At 31.6% G+C, this 25,097-nt stretch overlaps 1 protein-coding gene across 4 annotated transcripts; it reads left to right on the top strand.

Annotated features, from left to right (window-relative positions):
- Positions 1-1,521: 1,521 nt before the first annotated feature.
- LOC109801987 (transcription regulator NOT2/NOT3/NOT5 family protein) lies at positions 1,522-16,140 on the top strand. Of its 4 annotated transcripts, none has more exons than XM_083072222.1 (17): positions 1,522-1,745; positions 1,844-1,975; positions 2,705-2,842; positions 2,982-3,032; positions 3,436-3,525; positions 3,608-3,754; positions 6,929-7,036; positions 7,467-7,547; positions 8,208-8,909; positions 9,694-9,861; positions 10,731-10,839; positions 11,282-11,427; positions 14,050-14,328; positions 14,422-14,556; positions 14,627-14,808; positions 14,937-15,019; positions 15,829-16,140. In XM_083072222.1, the coding sequence occupies exons 1-16, from the start codon at positions 1,653-1,655 to the stop codon at positions 15,001-15,003; spliced, it is 2,628 nt and encodes an 875-aa protein (XP_082928348.1). In that variant the 5' UTR covers positions 1,522-1,652; the 3' UTR covers positions 15,004-15,019; positions 15,829-16,140. The 4 variants fall into 4 exon arrangements, with proteins under 4 accessions (XP_082928348.1, XP_082928347.1, XP_020218755.2 ...); XM_083072221.1 differs by having other exon boundaries at positions 1,523-1,745; positions 8,223-8,909; positions 10,674-10,839; XM_020363166.3 differs by having other exon boundaries at positions 1,523-1,745; positions 10,674-10,839.
- Positions 16,141-25,097: the final 8,957 nt, after the last annotated feature.

Genomic DNA, 25,097 nt, shown 5'->3' with positions numbered 1-25,097 from the left:
GGTAATAAAAGAAAATGAACTGATATTAGTAATAGTAGTTGGAAAGATAGATGAAGCAATGACGTTACCATTTTCATTTTGGTTTTCAAACATGGGTCCTTATCTTGTTATAGTTTAAATATTTGTTCTTTGCCCATTTTATAATACATGTTTATTTACAAGAAATTTAAAGGTGTTTTGAGTTATTTTTCTTTTTACAATGTCTAATCATACAGATTTGTTATTATTGACTAGCTCATCCTAAAAAAATAAAATCATCTTAACTACTCAACTCTAATAGAAGGTCCTACATGTGACAACATCTACCCTACACATATGTATAACTTATTTAGGAAACAATAAATATAAGAATACTAAAATCCATGCATAATTAACAAAACAAAACTTCAATATAAGATAAAGAAAGTCACATAATGTAGATAAAAGATAAATACTAAAAGGAGGTTGAATAATGTATACAAAAAAACTCACGTTTTTCGCAGTGAAGTAGTAATGCAAGTTAGATAAGGTAAGAAAAACAGTCAGATGGAACATTAAGTATTTTATTATTGGTTCGCTTCAACCATCGAGATTACGTTCAGTTTTTAATTCAATCAGATTGAATTTCATTATCTTTAAATAAAGATACATATATTCTTTTAACAAACCACATTTGACTCAATTTTAAGTATTCTTTGACTTGCTTCTTCATGCAACTACCCAAATATTTTTTTAACAACAAACCTCTCTAGACTTAACAACCAAGTATTCATTTATAATCAAGCCTCTCCAGGCTCAAAAGAAGTTTTATTTTATAAACAAGTTTCTCCAGACTCAATCTTATAACAATGATTATAAATATTACTCAAATGTTGTGTTAGTCTTATTTAGCCGTTATACAAACAATTATAAAACAATGAATACATATAAGAAAGAATAGGTTTTTTGAGAGTGTTTATATACAAATGTATATGTATCAATTACAATTAATATCTCTCTTTCTTATGATTCCAATCTTTTTATGTAGTTCAAATCTTCAACTCTCTGTCTAACTCATTTTTCTCTTCATTATTGTTCCTTTATTACATATAGTCTACATCACAGTTTAGATTTAGAGTAGAGATGATGCCCACACTAGAATTTTAAAAATCTTTTTGACGACATTATTAACTATGTAGTCGAGTGAGTCATGAGTAAATTTATAAGTAAACAAACAAACTTTCAAAATGTTAAATCAAGTTTGATAAATGTCACCTTCTAAGTGCGTCGTGGGATTGTTCAGTTTCTTCTGTTTAACATTTCTCTTTATTAAATACACAACTTATAAAGTGAACATAATTTCATGTCATGTGTGGATCATATTAATACACTAATAAAGTCATAATCGTAATCTTAGTAATATTCTAACATCCTTCTTTTCTTTGTATCTAAATCATATAATTCCGTAACATTATTTTTCGAATATTAAATTTGATATTAAAAAATACAAAAGAGTTTACCGTAAAAAAAAAAAAAAAAGAGTATAAAAGGACGCAGAAAGTGTTGTCGCGGTAGAATCTCCGCATCTTCTGAGCAAGCAATCGAGCGTGCAGAAACAAACCCTAAAACAGTGAAGTTGATTATTCACAATTGGACCGTCACTCTGGCATTGAGTGAAGTGAGAATCGTAATCAATGGGTGCGAGTCGAAAGCTTCAGGGAGAGATAGATCGTGTTCTTAAGAAGGTCCAGGAAGGTGTTGAAGTCTTCGATAGCATCTGGAACAAGGTACTTCATTTCTTTCTCTCACTTTTTTTCAGTGATTGTTTATTGGTTTTGGATTTCCACTGTTTCCGAACGAAATGACGGGTTTGGTTTGGGGATAGGTTTACGACACGGACAATGCTAACCAGAAGGAGAAATTTGAAGCAGACCTCAAGAAGGAAATTAAGAAGCTACAAAGGTATCGGGACCAAATTAAGACTTGGATTCAGTCCAGTGAGATCAAGGACAAGAAGGTATTGATTGAATTGAGCTCCTTGATTGTTCCAGAAACCAATCGAAGTGCCACATTTCTAGTTTTCAATCTTTTTTTTTTCTTCTTCAAATTAATTAATTTCGCCAGCACTCTGAATGGTGTGTGTATATTTGACTCATTTTGTAGGTATGTTTTAGGTATAGGAGAGATAATGTTAATGCATTTAGGATTTTGGTTTATATTTAGGGAAAATCGCCTCCCTCCTCTTTCCCCTTCCGCGTTAAAAAAGCTCTCTGATTAAGATTAAGCTTATAAGCTGTTTCGCTAATTCAAACACATTGTCAGTGCGAGGAATTTCGGTAGGTAAAATGTGGTGTAAATTTTACAGTTAGACTTGGGAGTCGTCCAATGTTTGGAACAACTGATTTGAAGGTGAATAATTACTTATTTTGCAAGAGCTCTATCAGGATAAGCGATTTGTTTCTTGGAAAAAGTTAAACCAAACATGCATTAAATGTGTTTCGTTGAAAGTGGCATTCTGTGGATGTATGTTCTGGCAAGTCACGTTGCATTGTGTCGTGTTAGTATGAATATGAGCTGAGTGGATTGTGTTAACCCATTCATTGCCTGTCTGGTCTGGTTAGATGGTAGTGCTCCTTTGGTTGCTGCGTGATGGTGTGTTGTGTATAATGTTTTATATATTGAATGCTGAGTTTTATCTCCTCGGCTTTGAGTTGACAATGCTTTCTCTTGTGACATCTTGACATAGGTTAGTGCCTCATATGAGCAGGCTCTGGTGGATGCCCGCAAGCTAATTGAGCGAGAAATGGAAAGATTTAAGATATGTGAGAAGGAAACTAAGACCAAAGCATTCTCCAAGGAAGGATTAGGTCAACAGCCGAAGACTGTGAGTCTTTGACCAGGGGAATATTGCCCTTTTGTTGGTTATAGTTTTACAACTTTTTTGGGCCTTTTCTTGGTGTTCTATGATCAAGTTTATGTCAATTTTGGGCTGAGGAATTTGTTATGTCACTGTCCCCTAATAGGATCCAAAAGAGAAGGCTAAATCGGAGACAAGGGATTGGTTAAACAATGTGGTAAGAAGTCAATTCCTTCAAATAACTTTCAACTTTGCTTTCTTGTGTTCAATATGGCTAATACATGTTTTTTGTAGCTCATGTGCAAAGTGCTTACTCAGGCAAATGGTCAGCCTCATATGCTTTGTATTTAATATTTTATGTTTATTGCCACATGATAAAATGTATGTGCTGGTTGACTGTTGAGACCTTTCCACTATTGTCAATATCTATGTTCATATTGGTTCTTAGGATTTTCTTCTCTTAGAATGCTGTTTATACTAGTCAAATGCCTGGCTTCTGGGTGATTCTCATCAGGATGTCTCTTTGATAATGTTATTTAGATGAGTTCATATTGGTTTGACTTTCACTCGACTATCTCATCATTTGCAATATGCTCTTGTTATTTTAAATATTTAAATAGGTTGGAGAGTTAGAATCCCAGATTGATAGCTTTGAGGCGGAGCTTGAAGGGCTTTCTGTCAAAAAAGGAAAGAGCAGGCCACCCAGATTGGTATGAATTATTGGACATATATTTTGTAGAAATGATGGTTTACCTTTCCTGTGGTCATTGACATGTTCCTTTTGTTTCCCAGACACATCTAGAGACATCAATTACTCGGCACAAGGCTCATATAAAAAAATGTGAATTCATTTTGAGGCTACTAGATAATGATGAATTAAGTCCTGAGCAGGTTAATGATGTCAAAGATTTCTTGGACGACTATGTCGAGCGTAATCAGGTTTGTCTCTTAGAAACCATTCTGTAAAAATTGGACATGAGTAGTGTGGAAGAATGATAAACATTTTTTTTTATTTTCTGAATATGCTTAAGTGTATTTTCCACCCAGCGGAATGGTCTATTTTATATTCAAGAGTATTACAAAGATAATTAATGCTAAATCAATTTACAAGAGAGAAATTACAATAACACTACTTCCTATGATGCATTGAACCTTGCCATACCAAGTATCTAGGCTATCTCCAAAAAGAAACATTAAAGAAACACATTTCCTAAAATACTCCTATTTCCGATACTCTCCCTTAAGCTGTGGAATAGATGTTTTCTATTCTCAGCCAATGTTATCAAATAACCGTTATAGGGATGTCATAAAGGTATAATGTGGCGTTTTTGAATCCCTCCACCATGGTGACATGAGCTCGGCAAAGTTTTCTGGCAAACAAATTTGGCGACCCATAAGAGTTCTTTTTTATTTTTTCTTCCATTTTTTTTTCCTGTTTGTTTTTCATCTTTTCTTCATTTCTTCATATGTTCCTTATCTCTTTTTCTCTCTTCTTATTTTTGTGTGACTGTTCTTGTTTTTCATCTCTTCAATGTTTTTGTGCTATGTTTTTTTCAAAATTTGGGAATTTGGTTCTCTGTTTTTTAGAATCTCATAATCATGTTCTTTATGTTGTTTTCTACTTTCTTTATTAAACTTACAATGTTGTTCCCAATTCTTTTTCACTTATAGCACAATGTTAAGCAGTAAACACCCAACATTTAATTCATGCATCCTAAAACTCTTTATTTTATTTATTTTTGTTTTTGTTTTTTTTTTTAATTTTTACACACACATACATATATAATTTTTCCCCGCCATGACATCCACCATAAGCCACCACGCCATCCATCATATGTATATGTCAATGATAACCTTGTTCCAAGCTTGCATACAATTCTTTCAAAATCTGAACAGCATAATCCTTTGGTAAGAATATCTGCAACTGCAAGTTAACTTTGTGAAGGCACATATGGACTACAAATCAAGCAGCATTTGAACTTTTCCTTGATAAAATGCCTATCCATTTCAATGTGCTTCATTCTATCATGCTAAATAGGATTATGAGCAATATTCAAGTTAACTTTGTGAAGGCACGTATTGAGTACAAATCAAGCAGCATTCGAGTTTTTCCTTGATAAAATGCCTATCCATTTCAACATGCTTCATTCAATCTTGCTGAATACGATTATGAGCAATAAGCTGATGGGTGATTTATTAACATTTATCACGCCATCCATCATATGTATATGTCAATGATAACCTTGTTCCAAGCTTGCATACAACTCTTTCAAAATCTGAACAGCATAATCCTTTGGTAAGAATATCTGCAACTGCAAGTTAACTTTGTGAAGGCACATATGGACTACAAATCAAGCAGCATTTGAACTTTTCCTTGATAAAATGCCTATCCATTTCAATGTGCTTCATTCTATCATGCTAAATAGGATTATGAGCAATATTCTAGTTAACTTTGTGAAGGCACGTATTGAGTACAAATCAAGCAGCATTCGAGTTTTTCCTTGATAAAATGCCTATACATTTCATCATGCTTCATTCAATCTTGCTGAATACGATTATGAGCAATAAGCTGATGGGTGATTTATTAACATTTATCATAGTAGAGTTCATAGGTCCATCCCATTAATCTTCAAGTCTTATAAAATAATTTCCAGCCAGAATAGTTTACCAATATGTTGTGCAGCACTAGGTCATGCCACAACATTCTGTTTTTTACTTCTCCAAGTTACTAAATTTCCTCCCAAGATAGGTGCAATATCCAATAGTGGACCTCTTGCCTGTCATTGACCTTGCATAGTTAGCACTAGTGTAAGACTCAATAATTGCATTCGCGTTCCTTTTATATTAAATTCCTCTTCCTAGGGTTCTTTTAAGGTACTTCAGAATTAAATAAGTGGCCTGTAAGTGGACTTCTCTCAAACAGTGCATAAATTGATTAACCAAACTTACAATGAGTGCCATATTTTGCGCTGTGCGAGACAGATAGTTTAGGTTAAATTTTCAACCAAACACTGATATATCTCCTTAGTCCTTATCCATCAGTGGACTATCATATCTGCATTACCCAATTTAAGGTTTGAATCTATTGGGTTATTACCAGTTCACAAGCTGTCTTACCTATCTCTTGGAGGTAATATGTGACATTTCTGTTGAAATATGAAAATGCCTTTCTTGGAGCAAGACACTTCAATTCCCATAGAATACGTTAGCCTCCTAAGGGTTTTTATGTCAAACACCGTTGCCAGAGTATGGCTCCAGACTCACTCCTCCCAATTGCCACCGATTACAATAATATCTTCCACATATACCAACAATACAGTGATTCCCCTTGAACTCAATTGTTTCTGAATATGCTCTAGTGTATTTTCCACCCAGCGTAATGGTCTATTTATATTCAAGAGTAGTACAAAGATAATTAATGCTAACATATGGAGGCTAGTTGAAAAACAAACGTTAAAGAAACTCTAATTTCCCAAAATAGTTCTATTTTCAACATAAAATCTTATTGGAAGCCCGTAAGCCTTTGTTGGATGGTGAGAACTGAGAAGAAATAAGAAAAATAAAATGAAGAGAAAGAAAATTGAAGTTCTCTCTTCACTATTTTAGTTGGATAAAAAATGGAAGAAAGAAAATATAATTATGTTAAATGACCTTTTTACAATACTTTTAAATAAAACTAAAGTAAGCATATTTTGGTCATTACAACAAAATACCATCTCTTTTCTCCCATTTTCTTCTCAAAACAGAGACCAAATTAGAGGTGTTCCCATGGCAGTTTTCTTCTCTCATCATCTCTGCAGTTTTCCTTTCAGCATCACTGATTTCAGACAAGTGTAAGGATGTGTTTGTTGGGGGTGGAAGAGGAGGGATAGTTTTTTATTTAAAGTAAACATTCCCCTTAATTTAAAAATGACGGATTATCACATATTACCTTCCAATAATTCCTTAATCATTTATTATATAAATTTATATAATTTTAAAATTTTAAAATTTTCACAATTTTGAAATGAAAAATTCCCTGCTTTCCCTAATGATTGATTCTCTACAATGTTTATGATTTCTTTCTAGTTTTCTGTTTTATTTTTTTCTTTTAATTTCAATTTTCTTCTGCAGGAGGATTTCGATGATTTTACTGATGTTGATGACCTATACAGTTCATTACCTTTAGACAAGGTGGAGACCCTAGAAGATCTTGTTACAATTCCCCCTGGTATTTCTAAGGTATCTGTTTAATCGATCCTGCCTCGTTGCAAAGATAGCTTGCACACAAATATAAATGGATGTCTATGTTATAGATTTGTGTTACAGGATTGAAGTATATCAATTAATTTTGGCATGCTGGAATTTCCCTCCCTGAATTATATATACTGGGTGGTCTATTTTCTGATGCTTGTATATTGTCTTTGTAAAATTAAGTTAATGCATGTTTTGGGTTCTACACATGGAAATAACTCCATCTACAAACAAGGGTAAGACTAGACTGAACAGTATTGGGAGCCCTGCCTTGGGAATCAATGACCATTCCTTTTTTATTTATTTATTGTTATTTATTTTGAGCATTTTGGCTCTAGGCTCCTCATCTTTGAAATTCATTTTTTAGGCTAACATTTCCTTCATTTGTGGAATCCTAATTTATGATATATTCTTTCAGGTAGCACCTAGTCTTAGCTTGAAGAATTCTTCGACAGTATCAGTATCACAATCAGCATCTGCATCTGCATCACAAACATCTGTATGTATTTTTTGTTTCTGTAACCTGAAAATATCTTTTAGGAGTCTATTGAAAATTGAAATGGTAGGATGTTGTTTCAGAAATCATCTGTGCTGTTCTTGCTTTTATGTAGTTTGTTTTACCATGCTCCTATTAGATATTTCATTGTGTAGATGAGGTTTATTTTTTACCCCTTCCAATTTTATTTTGTGGTTTGATGTGATGATAAATAGTGAATTCATCTGTTCTGATAGGAAAAATCATTTTCTTTGCTACAATTAGTTGGTAATTAAGATTAAACTTAAGAGGCTTATTTGAAGTGGTACTGCATTGTAGGATGGTGTAGATAAACAATAAGGACACAGTGTAAAGGATTTATATACTAACAACATGAAGAAAGCACTCTCATAACCCAATTTTTACAACATCAATCTTACATTTAGCACTTGATAACCCAAATTAAGCTATTTCTGATGATACATCTAATAGCACCTCATTAAGAATAACAATTGTAAGCAATGGAATTATGACTGGAGTTTCAGCAAGTACATGTGACTGATTACCATTTTACCTGACTAGTAGTTAAAGGGAAGGAAATCTGCATTCTCACTAGTGGCCATTAAAATTGATAAACATTATTATTAATTCCCATTTCATGAAATTGTGATTTCTAATCATCAGGATACTTCTGTCCAGGAGCAAGCTGACGACACAGCTTCCCAGGATAGCAATTCTGACATTGTTGCCAAAACTCCACCTCCTAAAAGTGCTGGAATTAGTTCTGCTTCTTCAACTCCTGCTGGCAACCATAGTTCCCCTGTTTCTGTGAATGTATCTGGTCATAACTTGTCTAGTCCACCTGCTGTTGCAGCCCTACCTGGTTCAAATTCTGTGCGGAATGTCATAGAGAATACCAATGTTTCCAATTCATCTTCTGTAAATCAATCTACCTCTTCAAAAGAAGAAGAGATTAATAGCTTCCCTAGCAGGAGACCATCTCCATCACTTTCTGATGCATCACTTTTGAGGGGCAGAAATGGACTGTCAAATCAAGCAACAGCCAGTATTCCTCTTGGTTCTGGAAACATGGTTTCTGGCAATGGGGCCCTAGGATCAGTCCCCACAGCCTCTGAAATAGCTAAAAGGAACATATTGGGAGCTGATGATAGACTTGGAAGTAGTGGGATGGTGCAGCCTCTTGTATCCCCGCTAAGTAATAGATTGATCTTGCCTCAGGCTGCAAAGGCTAATGATGGAACAGTTTCAGTTGACTCTAGTACTGTTAATGAAGCTTCAGCTGTATCTGGGAGAGTTTTCTCCCCTTCTGTGGTTCCTGGCATGCAATGGAGACCTGGAAGTCCCTTTCAGAATCAGAATGAAGCAGTAAATTTTCTGTCCTAAGTTTGCTTTTGATTTGCTCATTTTGCACTTTGTTCATTTTGCTGATTTGTGGAACCTGAAGTGTGAACAATTGGTTAGTTGCACCCTCCAAAAATTATGCATTATCGGTTGCTGTTTTTAATTGTAATTTGTTTAAAGACATGCTGGTTGCAAGTTGTTTATGTGGTTTCAAAGTACAGGGTTTGTTTATGTTTATTAAAAACTACTTTCAATTAGGTTGTGTTACACTATTGGTTGTTGATTAGTTTGTTCCTGCAGTGGTATACAAGGATATCAGGTATTTGGATTTAAAACCAAAGCTAAAATCTAACTTGTGCATGCATTTGAAATCTAGAATCCATTTTTTTTATGAAATTCAGTCGTACCCAATCATCATAATTTAATTTAATTTATTTATTGGTTGATTATGGTATGCCATATCATATTGAGTACCATAAGATACATTGTCACATTCATACAGGAGACATTGGTTCTTACGTATGTTGATAACTACAGAATATTTATTGCTCAACTATACAATTTCCATAACACACGTATATATGTTTTGCCATGTATATGTGCATGAATGCATTTACATCGAAAATAATTTCATGGCTTCATTAGATAACTACATTGGTGTATTCAAATTCTAGTCAGACTGCTACAAATACTTCATTCAATATTGTTATTGCTAGGTTGAATGAAATTTTCATCCTGATCCTGTGTGTTTTGTTGTATATGTAAATTTATTATTGTTGAAGGGATTTATTTATTACCAATACCTCAGGGCCAGCTTCGTGGAAGAACTGAAATTGCTCCTGATCAAAGGGAAAAGTTTTTACAGAAGTATCAGCAAGTGCAGCAAGGGCACAGTACCCTTCTTAATATGCCTTCTCTTGTTGGGGGAAACCATAAGCAGTTTTCTGCCCAACAGCAAAATCCCCTTTTACAGCAGGTACTTCTTGTGTATCAAATTTGTCTTCTCTTTGCTTATTGGTTCTTTTACTTTTATTGGAAGATTCATTATGGTCCCAAAAAATTGAGTTGCCAAGCCTGAACATGCATGTTCTTCTAATATCACTTTACTCTAGATTTTTACTGTGGTTTTTTACTATTGAAGCTTGGGCACTCTTTATAACATTCAAAGCTAAATTGGAATTCAATTTTAATTTTTTATGTTTCTCTACAAAATGATGGAGAAAGATGAAGGGGGAAAAGGAAGAAAATTCATGTTTCTTTTTCTGTTGGTTATAATATACTTCTTGATTATGGGTGAATGAGTGAATTATATAGTAAGGGAAACACTAAGACCTTCTGTGCTTGCTTTGAGAACAGTAGAAATGAGAGGAAAGAATCTTTTGTGCTCAGGGTAGAATATGAATTCATGGATCATCCAAAATCACCTGACATTTCATCCTGTAGTCTCACTGTCGTGTACTATTTAAATTATTCATTGTAGCCGTAGCGTATGCCTGGTTGCATGCTAATTAACTGTGTATATGTCATTGAGGATGATTGAGTGGTATAAGTATCAGTAAATATGGCATTACTGCTAGTTCACATATTTTAAAATTTTGTTAATGGTATTTTTCTTGAAGCTTTTGTTTTCAATTTTCCTTCCGTAGTACTCTTCTGTATGAATTAGCGGTTTGATTAATATCTTATTTTTCTGTTGAATGATAATATATAAGTTATAACTCCTTGTATGACCACATTTTTTCTACATCAGAAAAATATATTTTGCATGACTTAGTGCAACGTGTGCAGTTTAATTCTCATGGCTCATCTGTTTCTTCTCAATCTGGTATTGGACTTGGAGTCCAGTCCACAAGTCTCAGTGGTATTTCTTCTGCATCACTACAGCAGCCACCCAATTCTGTCCATTCCCCCTCTAGTCAACAGCCATTGGTGCCAGGTGTTTCTAAAGATGCAGGTATGTTTTGTTACTCATATATACTAGTTGTGTTTTGCTGAATAACATTTCCCCTTTTTAAATTGGATTACTTTCTCTCTTTTCTTTATGGGTCCTCAATATGGGGGTGATTAGAATAGTGTAATTATTCTCCTGTAAAAAATGTGTATCTGTTTCTTCATGTTAAATATTGTTTTAGGAGACTATTTTGTCAGCCCCCCATCCTCCAGATAAAAAATATCTTAGAGGTGGTAGTTTTCTATCAAGTCATTAGGGAATAACATATCTGTATAGTTGGACTGTGGATGAAATTTAAAATATTACTGAAATGACTGAATCAATATCAAGTTCAATACATGGACACGTTTGTTATAAGAATTTATTTGTTTAAGATAGAAAAATACCAAATACCAATGTTGGTGTTATTATGAGATGGCTATATCATACCATTTCTATTATGCAGATGTTGGCAATTCTAAGATTGAAGAACAGCAGCAACATCAGAATTTTCCTGATGAGTCAACAGCTGAATCTACTTCTAGCTCTGGGATTGGCAAGAATATCATAAACGAAGATGAATCAAAATCAGCATATGCCGTAGATTCTCCTGTATGTTGACTAATTCCTAATTATTTTATTTTCTTTTAAGATATATCTTATATAAATTGCTGAAGCCTATATCCGTTATCTTTTTATTTCTTTTTTAAAAAATTTCCTACATTTGCTGTGCTTTTATAGCACCATATATCATCAATAAATCCTGGGATCGTAGGTTGTGGAAAACCAGTTGGTCAGCCTTCCTAGTCTTTCAATTAGGTAGGGCAACAAAATGGACTTACATTAAGATTCTATTTGGATGCAAGCTATAAACGTTTTTTGGGAGCTTCTTTACTAAAAATAAAGTGTGTTTTCCAGTACAGAAGCTCTCAAAAGTGCTTTTAAGCTTGTATCCAAAAGACTCTAAATTACACTTGTAATCCTTATCAATTTCTAAGACAATTGTAAAATATAAATTTTGTAAATATGTTTGGGGAGAAATAGAGAGAACACGTGTATATATGGAATTTTTTAATTTTTTTTCTCCCATTTAGTTGTTAGATGTGAAAAAATTTATTCCTTAGCTAGTATCCAAAATACTTAAAAAATGGAAAAGTATCGGTGTTGTACCTGTGTCAGATACCGATACTCAAATACTTTTGAATACGTATCCAAAATGTATCCAATTTTTTTTCAATTATTTTTTAAACTTTTTTTCTAGAATACTTCTTGGATACGTATCCGAGAAGGCGAGAAGTTTCCGAAAAGCTTGCCTTAAGCTTCTTGTGCAACCATATTCTTTCTCATGCTTGAGAGGAATCAGAGTACACACTCCTCAATTCATTCTTTGAAGAAAAACAAAATAGATCCAAGATAGGTAGAATATTTGGTCTGTGTATTTGAACCTTCAACTTTTGTCTATGATTAAGGGTGGCAAGGTTGTGGCACAGTAGTAGAGATATACATCATCCACTTGCTAATGGTGCTAGACTTGAATTGACACAATTTTCTTTGGAAAAACCGACTTAGAAGCTATGCTTCTAAATGATGGTAAGGGGGAAAGGAGAGTGATACAAATAGCATTAAACAATAATATAGTAATGATGCTTTTGAGTCCTAGGCTATTTTATAGAGCTCATATTTGTTTTAAGTTCTACCAAAAATGCTTTTTATAAATATGGTGAACTAAAATTGGTTATGGTATGAGCAAAAACTGTATTCTATATTTTTTTTGTTTTAATCACAAATATCTTTTGTGAATTGTGATCATCATAATTATGAATTAATGAGAAATGATATGTGTGTTTCTTTACCAATATTCTACATCTACATAAATTTTCCTATAATTTTTTAGTACCTGATTTGAAAATCAGTTGACCAGTTCTATTGTAGTGCTTTAATGAGTTAAGCTGGTGAGAGCATAGTTTTAAAAACCGGACCGGTCATTGAACCAGTTAAGGTACTGGGTCAATGGGTCAAAGGTTGAACCGGTGGGTCACTAGTTGAACCGCATGACTCGATTTTTATTTATTTTTATTAAAAAAATATTAATGTTAAATATATTTTATACTTATAAATTTTAATAAATTCATTTCTTATTTTAAATTTCAATTTTTCTATCTTATTTAAAAATATTTTTAGTTTTATTTTGTAAAAAAATACATAAAAAATTACATGTTAAACTATATATTAATACAAATTAAATATATAAATAATATGTACATATATAATATGCTTGCAATTGATATCACAAAATAATATTTAATATCTACATAGATATTATATTATTAAATATATAATTTAAAATTAATAATATACTATAAAAGTTATTTAAGTTGTATATATTACAAACAAATACATTAGAATAAGTAATCATTGTTATATTTAATAAGATTCTTTGTTCTTCGATTAAGAGATTCAATTTTCATTATTATTTTTTTGGTTTATGGTCCCTTAAAAAAATAAAAAATAAAATAAAATAAAAAGTGGTTGAATCGGTTTGACCCACTGGTTCACCGGTTGAACCGGAAAATTGTCCAGTTCAATCCTGTTTGAAACGGGTCGACTGCATAATCGATCCAACTTAAGATTCGGACCGGCTGGACCACCGGTTCCCGGTCCGACCGGCTGGTTCGATCCAGTTTTTAAAACACTGGGTGAGAGGTATTAGTTAAGTTGAAATGGCTATGACTTCCCTGATTGGCAGATACAAAATATGTAATTTGACATTATATCCGTTTATTCTAGGAGTAAGTCTTCTATTCAATAACTCATGTTTTACATCAAATTTCAACAATTCAACCATTGAATTTAAAGTTAATGTATAGGTCAAATCTACAAATTTTTAAAAAATTTGAAAACCATTTGAAACTTCATTTCATTAATTCAAATGAACAGATAATCATAAAATCATTTTATACATATATTTGAATTGATGAAATGAAGTATCAAATGGTTTTCAAATTTTTAAAAATTTACAGACTTAATCTATGTATTTAGAACTTTAAATTCAACAGCTGGATTTTTGAAATTTAATGTTAAATATGAGTTATTAAACAGAATAAGTTTATTAGACTTATTGCTTGAGTAAATGGATCTTCCCCCCTCTCTCTCTCATATATATATATATATATATATATATATATATATAATGCAAGGATGATCTGGGTTGACTATTTGTTGTTTATGCTGCAGGCAGGAGTGTCTGCCTCTCTTCCAGAATCTGCTCAAACATCCAGGGACATCGATTTGTCTCCTGGCCAACCATTACAATCCAATCAACCTATTGCCAACCTAGGTGTCATTGGAAGAAGAAATGGTGCTGAACTTGGAACCATTGGTGATAGTTTTAGTGGATCGAGTGTTAGTACTGGTGGAGTGCGTGATCAATTATATAATTTGCAAATGCTCGAGGCAGCTCACTTCAAAATTCCACTACCCAAAGACTCAGAACGTCCCAGGACTTATACTCCTGTATGCATTGCTAGTTGTAATCATCCTCACGTTCGTTGAATAATCTTTTATGTGCTCATTGGTGGATTTTTTTTTTCCTCTTTGGTTCTGCAGAAGCATCCGGCAATTGTGCCTCCTAGCTATCCTCAAGTACAGGCACCTATTGTTAATAATCCTGCCTTTTGGGAAAGAGTAGGTCTTGAACCATTTGGCACTGATACTCTGTTCTTTGCATTTTATTATCAACAGGTACCCGAACTTTCTGAGTAATTTTTTTGGTTTTCCTGTCATGTGAGCTTATATCCATTTTATATTGCAGAATACTTACCAACAATATTTGGCTGCAAAGGAGTTAAAGAAGCAGTCTTGGAGATACCACCGAAAGTATAATACTTGGTTTCAGCGGCATGAAGAGCCCAAAGTTGCTACCGATGAATATGAGCAGGGAACATATGTGTACTTTGATTTCCATATTGCAAATGATGACATGCAACATGGATGGTATGTTGAGTAAAAACGTAATTCTTGATATTTGCAGTCATAATTTTAACGTATATTTGAACAATGCTGAGCATGTTTGATTCTGCACTTTTGTTTCTCCTAACTAGTCTCTGGATGTGGTTATTCAGGTGTCAAAGAATCAAGACTGAATTCACTTTTGAGTATAATTATCTTGAAGATGATCTTCTTGTATAGAAGATAATTCCATCTGGTAACAATGTTTCTTTTTGATTCTTATATTTCTTTGTACTTGTTAATTTATAAGGAATGTTTTCCTGTTAGACTGATACACTAGTTTTATGTATCAATCAAATCAAATACAAACTTAACAGTAGAAAAATGCCGTTTAATTTAATGTTTTTTAAAGAGTAGTTAATTAGAATAAATTTCAGATAAAGATTTGAAAGTAACTAGTGTAACAATATTGTTTTTCTAGAATTCACATGATTTTATCTTAGTTCATAAGTTTTAGTCTTATGTTAACCTTACTTAGAACCCTTTGATTTAATTTTAAAAATTGATATTACTGGTACAAGCTCCCCTAAAAAGAAAACATATTAAAGAATGAAAAAAGAAAATGCTATTATTTATTCACTTAAAGGCCTGGCCTTTCAGCTTGATCTTTTAAGTTAAGCATATTTCTTCATCTTTTTTTTCTTCTTTTTTCTCCTGTTTCTGCACGAATCTGAGATCTGTTATTTGGAGAAATGCTGTACATTCAGAAAAGGCAAAAAGTAATGACTGATTTCTCTCCCATATTGACCAATATTTGCTACAGAGTACAGACTATTAATTCTATAATGTATAAAGACTGATATTTACGGATTGATTCGTGGTGTGTTTTTAAGAGCATTAGTGATTCTTTGGGTCTGAATGGCTCGTGATTGACCCTTCCAAATCTCTGTTAGTGTGTCACATCCCATTTTAGCTGATAAGCTTATTCTCCTCACAAACATCCGTAGTCTGCTTTTAAAAAAAACTTGTATTGGTTTTAATCATAGCCAGCCCATGTCCTTGCAGGTATTGCGAATTGTGTTTGGGATTATTGACAAGAAAGTTATTTATTCAATGCACATTGTGACTAGCAGGTTATTAGGCTACTGTTCTATGTCACAGCAGTGTCTTTGTATTTGTTTTTTTACGCTAATTGTTCTAGGAATCGCTTGTAGGATTCTTTTTGCAAGCATTAAAACAATTTGTACGTTTTTTCTTTTAATCTTGTCTCTATTTGAGATCTGAATGCTCATTCAGCTTGTTTAGGGACAATGAAAGGAAAGAGAATATGATGAAAGAGTTGAAGATTAAAATAAGGGAAGATTGATTTTGGGCGAATATTCTTGAGTGCTAAATACACTTAGTAAATGATGTATACACAGATATAATCAATAGAGTACAGTTCACAAAAGGGCAATGAAACTATCTCAATTTCCCCAGGTACAATGAACCAAAGCTAATTGGAAAGTGAGATATTAATTACAATAGTAATCAAGTTATTTACAATTCCAGCACTCCTCGAGCTTGTTGTAGGTATCAAAAGCATCCAGCTAATTGATTAACAGTATTTGTGTTGACAAAGGATGTGTGTCATGTGCTAATTTCTCCAAAAGCTAAATTCTTACAAATGATGTGACAGTCAATTCCTATATGTTTGGTTTGTTCGTACAAGGCTGGGTTAGATGCGATTTGGAGAGTTGCCTGATTTTTATAAATTAACTTATTAGTTTCAATCACAATTTTAACTAAAATGTTGTTTCAACCATATGATTTCACATGTAGTGAGAGCTATAGCACAGTATTAAGCTTCAATGCTTGATCTTGCAACCTCGTTTTGTTTGTTGCTTTTCATGAAATGAGATTACCCCCCAAAACAGAACTATTCTATTGGTGGACCTCCTGTAATAAGGAGATCCACCCAGTCTGCATCAATATAAGCAACATTATCTTTATGTCCCCAGTTCTCTTAATTAAGTTTTTCCCATGTGATCCTTTCACAAACCTCAATTTTGACAATTTGATTCCAATAATCAATGAGGTAAATTAATGAACTACCACGTCTCTAACAACAAAAGAATATCTGGTCTGATAACAGTCAAATAGTCCATCTTTCCTATTAATCAACGATATCTTGGATTTGAGTAAAGTTTCCTTGACCTGGAAGCAACTTAACGTTTGGATTCACAGGACTATGAACAGGTTTACAATTCAGCATTTTGGTTTCTTCAAGAATATTAAGATCATTTGTTTTTGGGACATATAGTGATTTATTAAATTTACAAACCAATCTAGATTTCCACTGAGCAACAAACCTAGGAGCTTGCTCCATATAGAGTCCACCGTTAGGTATCCATGCAAAACAAGCATTTTTGATATCCTATTAATTTAAGGGCCACAGAATCAAATGACTGCCATAGACAAAAAAAGTGAACTGAAGCTATTTTAGCAACGGGTGTATCTCCATAGTTGTACCCAAATATTTGATTAAATCCTTTCACCACGAGATGATCCATCAAGTAGTCTACAGTGTCGTCAGGGATCCTACTTTAATAATGAAAACCCATCAACATCCCACAGGGTTAGGTAAATGGACTAGAGTCCAAGTATGTATTTATTCCAAAACTTGTATTTCCTCGATCATTGTGTCATTTTAGATGGGAAAGGGCTCCTAGACAATTTTAGGAATAGAGACCGAAGACAAGGTAGCGTGAAAGCATGCTAAACAGGAGAAAGATAATGATAACTTACCAAATTGTAAATATGATGAGGGTTACACATAGAGTGAATACCGTTATGAATAGCTATTGGGAACATTGTATATGGAAGATGGTCTGTAGAATATTGAGATGTTGGAGGTTCTTGAGGACGATGCTAATAAGTAATAATTCACCAATCAATATTTTCTTGAGGGAGACAAAAGATGTCTTGAAGACTGGATGTTGGAGGATTGAGATGAGTAGAAGGGACTGTAGATGGGAAGATTTGTCATCTTTTGAGGAAGAAAGGATAACCTTTTGTAACATTTGTAATCTTTTTGTGCTATAGAATATCTAAGTAAGACATGTTTGATTGCATGAGCAGTGAGTTTGTCTTTTTCTAGGGATAGGTGGAAAAAAAAATGGGTACAGTCAAAGACACACAGGAAGCTTGTACAATGTTTCGTTAGGGAATAAAATGGAACGAGGAATCTGATCATTCATCACCAAAAATGGCATGCGGTTGATCAAATAAGCACTAATAAGAATTGCATCTTCCCAAAACCTCAAGGGAATATTTGCCTGAAGTCGAAAGGTACGGATAGTATCAAGAAGATGATGATGTTTTCTTTCTGCAACACTATTCTGTTGTGATGAGTGGACTAAAATACACTTGGTTAAATGATATCTATACATAGATAATTAATTGAGTATAGTTCACAAAAGGGTTGTTAAACTATCTGAATTTCCTAAGATACAATGAACTAAAGCTAATTGGAATGCCGGATAGTAATTAAGATCATAATTTAGTTATTTATAATTCCAACAGAAAGAAGTGATATCTGCATTGTGTATAAACATTTCTGCTCATTTGTTTTTGGGTCCCCATTCCTAGATGAAACTTTTCATACGCAGCCTTGCAAGTTGCATGGAGTTGTGCTTGGTTTCATTGCCTTGCGGTCAGCATATCTGTAGTTTAACTTTACATGAGTTTTTTTACTTGGTTTAAGTTGGGTTTCAACAATTTACATTCCGGAAGAAAGGAGCTGCACACATGGCATGTTTCAAATGTAACCTAATAGGATATAATCTAAAGGATAATTTAAGAGAATACATAAATTCTAGGAATTTATTTTGTATTGTGATTTTCTGTGTTAGTTCTTATGCTCCAAGGCCTAGTTTTAAGTGGGAACAGCTCTGCCCAATGAGAAACCTCGTGACGTTACTAGAGAACAGCTCGACCTTAAATGCTACATTACTAAGCGTTGCATGTCGGATTTATTAATAATTCCATTCATATGGAACTTGGAAACTTCTGTTTTTAAATAATGTTAGTATCTTCTATTAAATTCTTTTAATACATTCTTAATTAGGTAAAATAAAGTATTAGTAAATAAAAAATAACAGACACCCATTTTGGTAGTAGTAGAAGTGGCTGGTAGGTCCTTGAAATATTTTTTGTGGTATCTCCGTCTCTAAATTTTAATTCTGTTATATAAGTTAATTTTTTTATTATACTTAATTATTAACTCTATTAATTTCTTGAATAATCATCAATTAAATGTCAAGTTGGCATATATTTTATTTTTTAATTATTTTCTCTCTCTCTTCTAATCACTTAATATAGATCGGCAATTTTCAATTAACAATAGGTATTTGATCATGTTTAAATATTCTAACCATGAGTAGTCTGGTTAAAATGAAAGATTATTGTTAGGTTTCATAAGATTTCCTATAGTTGAATTGTTTTGTCTTAATCATTTTTAATTTCTTTGTTTGTTCTAATTATAAGTTAAGGATTGATAATCCTATATTTTTGAATTTGGAGTTTAGCAAAATGAGTGATTGTTCATAAAAATCTCAAGTAAGGATACATCAATCGAATGAGTGTTTATACTATATTCAATGAATTGTAAAATTCTTTTGGTAGAAGTGGGGGAGAATTTAGTAGTAATGGTCCTCTATGTTAATCAGGATAGTCAATATGTGTTAATATGACAATTAACTGTTAATTGATCATTATATTAACAAAATAATTAAATATAACGAAATGATTAACATGCATAATGAAAATAAAATTTAAGAATCAAATGTCCCAAAAAAATCTTTTAAAGACCAATCATCAACTCTACCATCATTTGTTAATCAAATTGGATATTTTTTCAAATAATAAAGGGAAAACATTAATAAATAACCATTTCAAGACATTTATTTATTTATTTTATTTTCTTTGTAATTAAGAATATCATATTGATTTATGAAAATAATCAAATTTTTTGCCAAGAAAGATGTGGCATGGTTGTTGACTTTTATCAATGAGTGATCCTTGTCATTTTATTTCATTCAGCATCTCCCTTGAATCCAACAAAATTCTGATTATTTCTTCCTTGGCTATCTAGCATTGCACTGTATATTTGTATATTCTAGTGTCCTAGGAAATCGGGAAGTAGCGGTTTACAGAACCAAGATTTTGGTGGTTGTGAATTTTTTTTTTCCCGATTTTTAGGGACTTGTTTTAGTATTAATAGTTTTTTAAGAATAATGTATGAATGATTAACTGTAGTGAATTTTTAATATTCAATAATCGATAAAATACTAAATATTTAATCAACATATTGGTACTCGAGAAAAAAAAAAGGTAACATGCATCTATGAACAATTGAACATAGGTTGAAGTATGAACTTACGTTTGAAATGTGACTTTTGTCAAATAGAGAAAATCTTGGGCTATTAAGAGTTAATCATCTATATATTATCAGTGTAAAAATTTTTACATCGACAATCAATCATATCTTTTAAATTATTTTATTTTATTTTTATTTAATTAAATAAGTAAATAACATGGTATTATTAAAAGATATGATTGGTTGTTAGTGTAAATTTTTTTTACACTGATAGTGTATATGTGATTAACTTTACTATCAAATCATAACTGAAGATAAGATTTTACAAGCCGAATTAATGAAGGGTTCATGGTTCTATATGGAAGTGAAGGAATATATTCAGCTAACATTTTTTAAGTAAATACTAAAAAAACATTCGTAATGACCAATAACAAAATTTGTTTCTACATAACAAATTTCTCAGTTGTCTTTTAGTTTTCTTTTGATAAGATATATATGAGGGTCCTTTACTGAAACTGCAACGACATATTAGATGGATTGGGTTTTCGGATGATAATAAAATGGGGTGAGGACAAGTTTTATTATTTTTGTTTATGTTTTCCTATTTTATATTTATCCTTGTTTTTATATTTGATGGGTAAAAAATTTGTATCCTCATCTCTATTTTTATTAGATATCGGTATATCCATAGATGTAATAAAAATACGAATTTTTAACATAAAATAATAATTATAAAATTATATTAGTTAAATTTTATTTGACATAAATTTAAAATAAAACAAGAATTACATAAGTTTTAAGTAAATTTTAAAAAAATTAAGTTTCTAAAAATTTAAAGTAGGTGTGAAATAGTTAAGTATATATCTACCCTTGTATCCGACTTAATAAATTAGATATACACATATCACACATATTATATGATCAAATTACACATTTGTTATGAATGTATTTGAATATCCAGACGTACGAAATTATTTATCATGGTCTAGGTACTGTAGTTATGTATTGAGCTTATTTTGTTAATTTCAAACTGAATCACAACTTGTTATAGATTCGCATAATAATCAAAATATTAATTATGTCAGCGTTGAATGTTGCCTGATGATCTAATCTATTCCCACCGACGGAAACATGCGTGGAATATTATTATTATTATTTTTTTAAAAACTTTGAATAGAAAATATTGGTTACATTCCCTTGATCCGTTCTTTGTTTATTTGGAGCCGTTTTGGAGAAAATATACTGGAGTGGTGCTGCTGTTTTTAAGAATAAGTGTTGATATTGGAGTTGTTCGTCCTATATTAACTAAGACTCTAAGACTAAGGGTCTATATTAGCCTCTTAACATTTTTTTTAATATATATAAATGAATTGTTTTAGATTACTTCCAGGCTTATTAAGTATTTATTGTACAACTAGTACCATTATCACAATTTTTGAATGTTGTTGGTACAAAAAAGGTGCTACTGCTACATCATTATTTCTAGGTATACAAATACAAGTGCTAGAACCCCCACCCTCTTTTTTTGGGAGTTATTTTCGGCGGATGCTGTGCTAATTATAATCATAAAGACCAAAATTAACAACCAAATATATAGCAGCTTTATTATATCCATATTTCTAAATCCTAATAATGATTTACACAATTGATCAAGCATCCCCCTCCCAACGGATACAGAAAATTTTTTTAGTTCAGAAAAAAAAAAAAAAATAGTCTACAATATTTGTACGTAAGAAAAATATAATGGATTTTTACAAAATATATATTTACATAACAAAAACCTAAAATACCTAGTCTTTTATAAATTACAATTGTTTTGTTACTAGAGTCACACTTTCTCTCTTTTTCTTGTTTGAGATTGTTTTGAGGTGACTTGTGTGATTTTGTATAACCTTTATCAAAATAGAACTGTTAAGGTTAACTTAGTGGTAAGAGATTGTAGTAATATGCAGAAGATCAGTCAAATTTTATTGTTTTTATTATAATTTTGATGGATAAAAATAGTAAAATGTAAAAATTAGAAGGTTAAAAATAATAAAATTAGTATTAATTTATTTTCTTTTTTCCCTTTTATATATTTTTGTTCTCATTTAGAGAAAAAAATGTTTTACAGTAGCCCATACCTATTTTTTTTATGGGGGAAAAAAATTATTTAATTAAGTATATATATTATATATATAAGTAAAATGTAAAATTTAGTGGGGGTAATTGAGCTTATAGTATTCAACATGCATCCATCCGTTCTCTCTCTCATAGATTGATGAAGCATTGGATCTCACATTGTTACATTGTATCTGTACCCATTGATTCAGGAAAAATATAGAGGAAGAAAATAAGGACAAAGAACATAGAATAAAAGAATAAAGGTGGTTAATTTTGCGGGATCCACCATAAAATACCTCAGAAAAAATATAGAATGAAAAAAAATAGGAGGCAAATTATCTCTCTTTTCTCCTTTTTATTTTTTTTTATAAAAAATAATTTTATGTTAAAAATGTTATATTAATTTTTAACTATTATAAATATATATTATATATAATTTATCTATTTATTTTCTTTCTACTTTTTATTTATCAAAAGAAGCATGAAAAAATTCTCACTTTCTTTATATTTTTATCCATCCAAGTAAAAACTTTTTTTATTTTTATTTTTTATTTATCTTCTATTTCTATTTTTTATACTTCTTCCCATCTTATTTCTTTCTTTTCAACTCATTCAATTAGAGCATGAAATTATGTCAAATAAATAGCGTTAAATCATTTAAACAATTAATCATGCATATCAAGGATAAGAGATGGACAAATTTAATAGTGTGGTAAAAACATGGCGCCTATATAAATTATATTCTCCAACATGTTTAAACTATATTTTTACATTTTGAAAAAAGATAGTGCATCTTAAAGAGATTATTATGTGTTAAAGGTTCATCTATTTTAAATACTATTTCTTATCATTATTTTTTTTTTTAAAAAAAAAACCATTCATAACTATTGTCGATTAATTATATCTCAGTAGAATTACAAGGAATTCAATAAACTTTAGTATGCTCAAGATGCATACATGTGTGTAACTTTTGTGATTGTGAGAGGAACACTCTCAATATCTCAGCTGAAAATTAGCTTTACTATATAAGGGTGTGAGAGGGGAAAAAGTAACTGACTAAGGGCACAATATTTTTAAGTCAGTGTGCTTAAATAATGTTAATCATGTTATGATAGGTAAATGTTAAATTAAGTAATCTATTGCACTAACAAAAACATGAGACATTTTGATGAGTTATTGAATTCAAGTGATTACTAAACTTTCTAGGTCCCTATCATTACATGTGTCAAACTAACTCCATGAAAGTTACATGGTCCACTACAGATTAGAGTCACTTTTTTTCAAAATAGTCGGTTGATTGTTGCATACTACCCGCATTAATTGATTTCTTGTTTTCCTTTTTATCTCCTTTGTTTTGCTTTTCAAAGGAATGCTCGTCCTTCCTTTTCAAAATCTTTAAATATTCCATTTACATTATTTCTTCAACATTTTAATTCCCTACTCACTTGAAACTACTAGATCCTAACCTGGCTAGTTCATTACTTTTGAATTACTATCCCTAATATAATATTGATTGATTCGATAAAAACAAAAAACAAAAAAAGTGGCAGCAATAATCTGCCACTATTGACATTGAAATATTAATTAATATTAACTTTCTTCTACGTTTAACCCTTTGACTCAATGTTTGTGCGCTTAACGTTTGTTTGAGGAAACACTGAAATAGTCACTGTCACAGTGTCACTTGAAAGTAAACGAAAAATATATAGAAGAAATGCCAAAATTCCAAACACTTTAACATGTTATTAAAAATATGCAATTTCGTATTTGCTATATGTGACATAGCAGGGCCACTATCTACGAATGTTAGATATTGGAATTGGAGTTATTTGTCAGTTATGTTATGTGGCCTATGGCCGAAGCTAATCTTATCCTCTCATTCTTTTTTTCTTTCTCAAGCATTTTTAAATATTTTCTAATACCATAAATAAATTAATTTTTGGAAAAATATTCATTGATATTTTCTAATGTTAGATATTTTTTAGAATAATTTTTTCTCTCTTGACGTATAATATTTTTTTGTTCATTACTAAGATATTAAATAGATGGATATTTTTTTCAGTTTGAATTTTCTGCATTTGGAAGAGTATGATTGAATTTCTAGACAATTGATTAAGTGATATAAGTCCCTTATCATTCTTACAAAACTAAATTGGTTATCAATGCTATCAAACAAAACGAGAAAAACATGTATGCTTTTTATTCTTAATAGTGTTTAATCTATTGTTGTTGAGTTTTTTTTTTAATTAATCATATTTAAATACTCCTTCACTCATTTGATAAATTTGTTTTGACTTTCTATCGCAGTATTTTTTTTTTGCTAATGTACAGAAGCTCATTCACACTATCAATTGGTGATCTATATAAGTCAATATGCAAATTACAGTAAGGTATTTATGCACAATATATAGTGAAAGACCCATTATAGTGTTTTGCTATTTCCATCGATCTTTAGGTTAGAAATACTTGTATTTTGTAATTATTGATCTACACAAACACACACACACAAACACACACAGACACAGACACACACAGACATAGACACACATAGACACAAACACAAATTAACACACACACAAACACAAACACATAGACACATATAGACAGATACACACACAAAGACTCACATACACACAAACACACACAGACACAAACACACAGACATAGACACACACAGACACACATAGACACAAACACAAACACACACACACACACACAGAGAATCACATAGACACACACACACACAGACATGCACACACACACACATAAACACAAACACAGACACACACACAAACACACATAGACACACATACAAACACACACAAACATACACAGACACAAACCACTACAAGAAAATTTGTTATTACAGATG

Source organism: Cajanus cajan, chromosome 4 (assembly GCF_000230855.2).
Source record: "Cajanus cajan strain Asha chromosome 4, NIPB_CcT2T_4, whole genome shotgun sequence".
In the NCBI taxonomy this organism is placed as follows: Eukaryota; Viridiplantae; Streptophyta; class Magnoliopsida; order Fabales; family Fabaceae; genus Cajanus; species Cajanus cajan.
This window is presented reverse-complemented; position numbering and strand designations above follow the sequence as displayed.

Bases quoted from the DNA above. Each gene is read 5' to 3' on its own strand.
- LOC109801987 (XM_020363166.3), top strand. From the start codon at position 1,653: ATGGGTGCGAGTCGAAAGCTTCAGGGAGAGATAGATCGTGTTCTTAAG. The intron at 8,910-9,693 runs GTAAATTTTCTG...CCAATACCTCAG, and splicing joins TTCAGAATCAGAATGAAGCA to GGCCAGCTTCGTGGAAGAAC. The intron at 11,428-14,049 runs GTATGTTGACTA...TTTATGCTGCAG, and splicing joins CATATGCCGTAGATTCTCCT to GCAGGAGTGTCTGCCTCTCT.